Here is a 6,684-nt window from a genome sequence, read left to right as displayed (position 1 = left end):
GCGGAGAGAATGCAGGCGGAGTGGGGCGACCTCCTACCCCCTCTTCAGGACATGGGGGGGGGTCTCAAACTTGCTGTCCCCATCCATGGTTTGAGGGGGACCCTGGTGGTTTCTTCTAAGCTTTTGGAGTTGGGGATGCCAAACATGTGCTCACCCTCACCCCAGTGAACTGCGTCCCACATGGCCAGGGGGTAGGGAAACCGCGGGCAGCACCAGGTCGCTGGTGGCAGGGCCAGGTTGTGTAGGGACGAGGTGCGGCACGGCCTCCCACGCACTGTGAGACCCTGGGTGGTGCTCTCCCAGCTCCGTGCCTGTTTCCCCACGTGGGCCATGGGGAACTCCCAGAGCTACCTCTTGGGCAGGCGTGGTGGCAGCGATGATGGGGGAGACGCCTGGTGCTCACAGAACTTGAGTCTGGCTGGACCCTGCCCGTGCTGCCTCCCCTCTGGCCAGCCCCGGGCACTTACTGCCTCCAAGGCTGAGCCGGAGGACCCGACCCGCCCTGCCCAGCAGCAGGGTACGCAGCATGGCTGCAGGCCCCGTCTCCCACCCTCACCCCAAGTCCTGAGCTCACTTCTGCCTTCTGCATCCCCTGCCTCCAGGGCCACAGCCACATCTCAAGGCCCGGTCTTGGCTGTCTCCAGGAGGGGACAGGCAGCCAGCGGTCTCCGGACAATCGGGTCCAGGTGGGAGCAGGACCCAAATGACGCCCACCTCAAGGCTTCCATTCCACTGCGGCCCCTGCCTGCCACCCGGCTTCCCTGCACCAGGGTGACAAGGGGTCCGTCTGCCCCCCAACACCCCGGAGCCAGTCCTAAGAAATGGAAGGTGTCAGGCTGCGGGGCCAGGACACAGGGAGGGCGGAGGCGTCCTGAGGATGACAGTGACCACCACTGGCCCCCCAACACCGCCACACGTGGGTGCTGAACTCGGGACGCCGTGCCCACCAGCATGGGCCGCCCGAGCTCTGACAGCATTACCTCACCCCGCCCCACCTGCTGCCCCAGCCCAGCCCCCACGACGCGCCCGGTCTGTCTCAGAGTCCCCTAGCCGCCGCCCCGTTTCTGTGCCGGGTCTCTGCAGTATTAAACACACGTGTAAATAGTGACAGCCTGTCCTCCCCTAAATGTAAAGCCATCTGTCCAGCGTAAGGATGACGCCCAGTCAGCTGTCTGACTCCCGCACACCTTTAATAAACTGAGCTGTTCAATTGCCCATCCCCATCACTCCTGTTCCTCAAATGGGCTGCGGGCGGGGCGGGGCGGGTTCATCTCGGTCTCCGTGCTGCCCCAGAATCCCTGAGAAGACCCCACCCCGGGTCAGGTCCCTGGAAGCAGAGCCAGAAAGCAGAACCTGCGAGCACAGGGTTTACTTGGGGGCACCCCCAGATGGGCAGGGGAGGCACTGGGTGAGGCCAGGAGTCTCCCCCTGGTCCCGAGGGAGGCTGGGCTCCAGGGGTGCACACACCCCAGCCAGGCGGTCCCACCTGGGTCCCATACGTGGGCAGTTATTACAGCAGGGCCCAGTGTGGGGTGGCGGGCACCCAGGAGCCACCAGGGGCTGCGGCAGCTGCAACAGCTGGGAGGGAGCCAAGGGTACACAGGCTGGGGGAGGAGGGACGGCCCCACATCAAAGCCACTTTCAGGGAGCACAGCCCTGGCCCAGCGGGGGACAAGGCAGGCTTTGACTGGCAGCAGCACAGGGCTGCAAGGCAGGAAGGGCTGACAGGAGCCGCTCCCCTGCCCACCTTCCACCCTGGGACCCCACCGGGACCTCCCCTGGCCAGGTAAGCAGCTCACAGGAGGGACCAGTGGGAAGCCACCAGGGCCCGGGCTGGGTTAGGCGCCTCCCAGGCTGTGTGTGGCAGGCCCCCTTCCTTTAGGGAACAAGACACATCCTCTGTGCTCCAGAAACAAAGCTGGCTCTGGGTCTGGAGAGGGCCAGGCAGCCCCAGGTCTCTGGGTCCGGCGGACGGTCCCTGCACACAGCGCAGAGCTGTACTGGGCAGTGTTCCCGGGGTCACCGGCACGCGTCCCTCCCCAGCTTCCGGGGCCCCGGGATGGAGCTGCTCACAGAGGCGCCGTTCAGCCACACACAGGAAGGCGTTTATGTGCAGGGCCGGCCTCGGGGGCGCCTCGTCCAGGTTTCCACTCCAGTTGACATGCAGGATGAAAAGCCCTTGGCAAGGCTGCCACCCTAGCGCCCCTTCCCCTGGGAGGGCCAGGACCCGCTCCAGCCACCAGGGTGGCTGTGAGGCCCAGGGCTCCCTGGGCTCCTGGCCGGTGACTGAGCCGCGCCAGCAACAGCAGGGGCTGGGGAGCCGGGGAGCCGGGCCAGGCCTGAGCACTGCTGCTCTGAGTGACCCCAGCAGCCCAGGGTGGTCGTGAAGGCTGACGTGGTACGTGGCTGAGCCCGGAACCGAAGTGAAATCAGGCTGGTGCTGGCCCTCGAGCTGCTCTGACGCCGGGTGGGCACCCGCTGGACGGAATCACGGTTAATACCTTGGTCCCAACACCCGGACTCAGAAGTGGACAGGCGAGTGCCTGCCCTGGGGAGGAAGGAGGAGGGGCCTGTTCCCAGAGGCCTCACCTCAGATCACGGCCACCACAATCCAAGGGCAGAATGCCAGCAGGACGGTGACGTTCCCAGCCTGTCAGGAACCCCAGTGGGCCCTCAGGTCACAGCGAGCTGGGTGGGTCCCACCAACTGGGGCAAGAATGGGACAACAGATGAACCGCAGCCATAGCGTCAGGAGGGGAGCCCGTGTCAGCTGCCCACGCCAGCTGGGGCCCAGTGAACGCCAGTCTGGGGCTGACGGACCCACAGGGAAGGCCTGGGCACGGGCCACCTCCTGCACTGCCCAGGCCCGCAGGACCCGACACGTCAGCCTCGAGAGGCAGCCTCGGCGCCCGGCACCGCCGCCTGCTTCATCTGGGCGACCTCTCGCTCCAGGTCCTCGCCGGCTCGCCGCAGCTGCTCACACCTCTGCCTCAGCGCGTCGCCCGCCTCCCGGAGCCGCTGGTTGCCAGCCACGTAGGCCCGGCTCTGCCGGTACAGCTGCTCCCCCGGGGCCTCCATGTCCTCCATCATCCTGAAGGGGACTGGGGGGTCTGGGACGGGACACAGCAACGTCACTACCCGCTAACCAGGGAACCCCAGAGGGCAGCCCCCTGGGTACGCCTCACTGTGGCCCCCAAAGGACACGGGTCCCCGCATTCCCTGAGCGGGCTGCTGGCCGGAGTCTTTAAAAAGACGGAAGCGGCCAGGTGTGGTGGCTCTCCCGTATAATCCCAGCACTTTGGGAGGTGGAGGCTGGAGGATCGCTTGAGCCCAGAAGTTAGATACCAGCCTGGGCAACATAGTGAGACCCCAGCTCTACCAAAAAATACAAAATACAAAAATTAACCGGGCATGGTAGCGCACACCTATAATCCTGACTTCTCTGGAGGCACAGAGGCCGGAGATCACTTGAGCCTGGGAGGTCGAGGCCGCAGTGAGCTACGACCGTGCCACGCACCCCAACCTGGGTGACAACGAGACCTTGTCTCAAAATAAATAAATAAAACCCAAATCACAGCAGCTGGGTGGCAGGAGGGGCCAGGGTTCTGACGGGGGCGCCCAGGCTTCCAGCTCTAGGCTACCCGCCTTAGCAAAGCATGTGACCGGGGGATCAGGTCACAGAGCGCAAGCCTGGCCAGCAGCGGCCGTCCTGTGGGCGGTGTTCCATTCTGAAAACCTGTGCAGGGCCTGCAGCCTCACGGAACCCACACCTGCGGAGGCGGGGCCGGCGAAGGTGAAGGCGGGGCACCCACTCCCTGCTGACTCTTACACATAGAGAAACCACATGAGGCACCCTGCTCCCCAAAGCGTGCAAGCCCACTGCAGCGAGGCAGAAGCAGCACAGACTCGGGGTCATGCAGAGAGGCGACAGGGTCCGCTGGGCTCTGGGCCAGCCCTTGGCCTCCCACTGACGAACGCTGCACGTGCCGCACAGGCCGGGGCCGATGCAATCACCTCTGTCACCTCCTGCTTTAGGAACGGGGTGGGAAAGGCCCGATGGCGCACAGGGATGAAGGAGGCCAGCCGCGAGGCCCCTCTACCTTCTGCGAGCCCCTGTACAGCCGGGCCCATGACGCTGAAACCAGGGCTCCAGCACCCTCAGACGACGCACTGCATGTAGGGAATAAAGCCAACTCATGCGACAGAACGTTCCAGATCATGTGCACACCTCCCACCTGTGCTGGCCACACGCAGCCGCCAGCCGCAAGCGGCTCCTGGGCATTTAAAATATGCCTGAATGGAAAAACCAACTGAAACTTCCCCTCTTTCTTTTTTAGAGACAGGGTCTCACTCTGTCACTCAGGCTGGCCTCCAACTTCTGGGTATAAGCAATCCTCCCGCCTCAGCCTCCTGAGTAGCTAAGACCAGAGTGCATGCCACCACACCCAGCTAATTTGTGTATCTCTGGTAGAGACAGGTTTCGCCATGTTGTCCGGGCTGGCTGTGAACTCCTGGTCTCAAGCAATCCTCCTGCATCAGCCTCCCAAAGTGCTAGGATTACAAGCATGAGTCACTGCACCTGGCCCCAGAATTTTCTAGCATTAACTTCTTAAAAACGTTTCCATAGAAATTCAGTTTCTATCATCCACGACTCTTTTTTTTTTTTTTTTAAAGAGATGGAGTCTCGCTCTGTTGCCCAGGCTGGAGTGCAGTGGCATGATCTCGGCTCACTGTAACCTCCACCTCCCAGGTTCAAGTGATTCTCCTGCCTCAGCCTCCTTAGAAGCTGGGACTACAGGTACAGCCACCACACCCAGCTAATTTTTGTATTTTTAATAGAGATGGGGTTTCACCATGTCGGTCAGGCTGGTCTAGAACTCCTGACCTCATGATCCGCCCGCCTCGGCCTCCCACAGTGCTGGGGATTACAGGTGTGAGCCGCCGTGCCTGAGTTCCATACTTCTCTCAGGTGTCAGAAATGGTTTTTTCCACCTGCCCCCGTTTACAAATGAAAAGTCCGTTCAGGGCTCTTGGGCCTTTCGAAAACAGGTAGCAGCCGGGTTTGTCCGTCCCTGCTTTACCACTCCTGTTTTACATTCATTCATTCAATTATTTATTTTGAAACGGAGTCTCACTCTGTGGTCTAGGCTGGAGTACAGTGGCACGATCTCGGCTCACTGCAACCTCCCCCTACCGGGTTCAAGCGCTCCTCCTGCCTCAGCCCCGAGTGGCTGGGATTACAGGCACCTGCCACCACTCCTGGCTAAATGCTGTATTTTTATCAGACGGTTCCACCATGTTGGCCAGGCTGATGTCAAACTCCTGACCTCAAGTGATCCACCCTCCTCAGACTCCCAAAATTCAGGGATTACAGGTGTGAGCCACCACGCCAGGCCTTGTTTTTTTTTCTTTTTCTTTTTTTTTTCTGTTTCTGAGACGTAGTCTTGCACTGTCGGAAGGGCTGGAGTGCAGTGGCGTGATCCTGGCTCACTGCAACCTCTGCCTCCTGGGTTCAAGCTATTCTCCTGCCTCAGTTTCCCGAGTATCCGGGATTACAGGCGTCTGCCACCATGCCCAGCTAATGTTTGTTTTTTTCTTTTTTTTTTTGCATTTTTAGTAGAGACGGGGGTTTCACCATGTTGGCAAGGCTGGCCTCGAACTCCTGGGCTCAAGCGATCCTCCCGCCTCATCCTCTCAAAGTGCTGGGCTTACAGGCCTCAGCCACTGCGCCCGCCCTCCTCCCTGTCTGAAGGACCCTCTGAAAATGGGCCCCACTCTACAGAGGAGGAGAGGGAGGCTCGGAGAGGACAGGGCCCGTGCCCACATCACTGGGGTGCCCAGGGCGTGCAGGGCCAGGAGTTAGGGCTTCTCTCCCCTCCCCCTTGCTGCCGGGGTCTCAGGTCCGCCTCTCCCCGGAACTGGGCTCCCCTACCTTCCAGGGCCAGGGCGGTGAATACGGGGTCCTCTGCCGGCGCTCCCCGCACGTCCTCCAGGATCTGCTCCACCGTGGGGGGCGCTGGGCGGGTGGGCAGCAGCACGCGCTTCTTGGCCTTGGAGCCCATCTCTGCAGGCGGGGAAGGAAGCGCTGACCGGGGCGTCCACCTCTCCGCCTTTGCCCGGACCGCTCCTCCCGCCCAGCGAACTCCTACACACCTGTCGCGGCCCCGCTCCTGGGGAAGCCCGCCCTGTCCCGCCCCTCCGACCTCGCCCCAGGCCCTGACCCTCCCTCCGCCCAACAATACGGTGGCCAAGGATTCAGGGTCTGGCTCAACCTCTGACTCAGTTTCCCAGCGGTCAGCCCAGCCGCCGGCCTCTCCTCACCTGGGCGCAGCCCCCGGGACTCCGGCGTCAGCGAGGAAGCCACTTCCGCTTCCTGTCGGAGAACCGCCCCGTTCCCGAACGCTAGAGGCGCGCTTCCGGCCTCCTCTTGCGCCGGCTCCCCGCTTCTCGCGAGGCCCCGCCCCTTCTTAAAGGGACCGTGTCCTTGAAAATCGGATCCCATCCTGGACGCGCGAGGGGCGAGAGTCAGTTCGAGTTCAGGCTCCACTGGCTGGGTTGAAAAGCATCTGAGGCTCATCTTTCTGAAAAGGCGGACACGCAACCCACGTGCTGTCGGGAGGACAAAGCCACTGTCTACCTAAATGGGCCAAGTGGTGCAAGACCCCTCGGTGGCATTGGCTGCAG

General features: G+C 62.3%; 1 protein-coding gene across 1 annotated transcript; it reads right to left on the bottom strand.

Annotated features, from left to right (window-relative positions):
* Positions 1-2,883: 2,883 nt before the first annotated feature.
* CUNH19orf25 (chromosome unknown C19orf25 homolog) lies at positions 2,884-6,359 on the bottom strand. The gene is made up of 3 exons (XM_012435797.3): positions 6,322-6,359; positions 5,933-6,064; positions 2,884-3,110 (listed from the first exon to the last, which is right to left on the bottom strand). The coding sequence occupies exons 2-3, from the start codon at positions 6,060-6,062 to the stop codon at positions 2,884-2,886; spliced, it is 357 nt and encodes a 118-aa protein (XP_012291220.3). The 5' UTR covers positions 6,063-6,064; positions 6,322-6,359.
* Positions 6,360-6,684: the final 325 nt, after the last annotated feature.

Source organism: Aotus nancymaae, unplaced genomic scaffold (genome assembly GCF_030222135.1).
Source record: "Aotus nancymaae isolate 86718 unplaced genomic scaffold, 86718_ANA_hifiasm-v0.15.2.pri h1tg000124l, whole genome shotgun sequence".
NCBI classification, from domain to species: domain Eukaryota; kingdom Metazoa; phylum Chordata; class Mammalia; order Primates; family Aotidae; genus Aotus; species Aotus nancymaae.
Note: the sequence above shows the minus strand (reverse complement) of the source record. Positions and strands in the feature narration are given on the sequence as shown.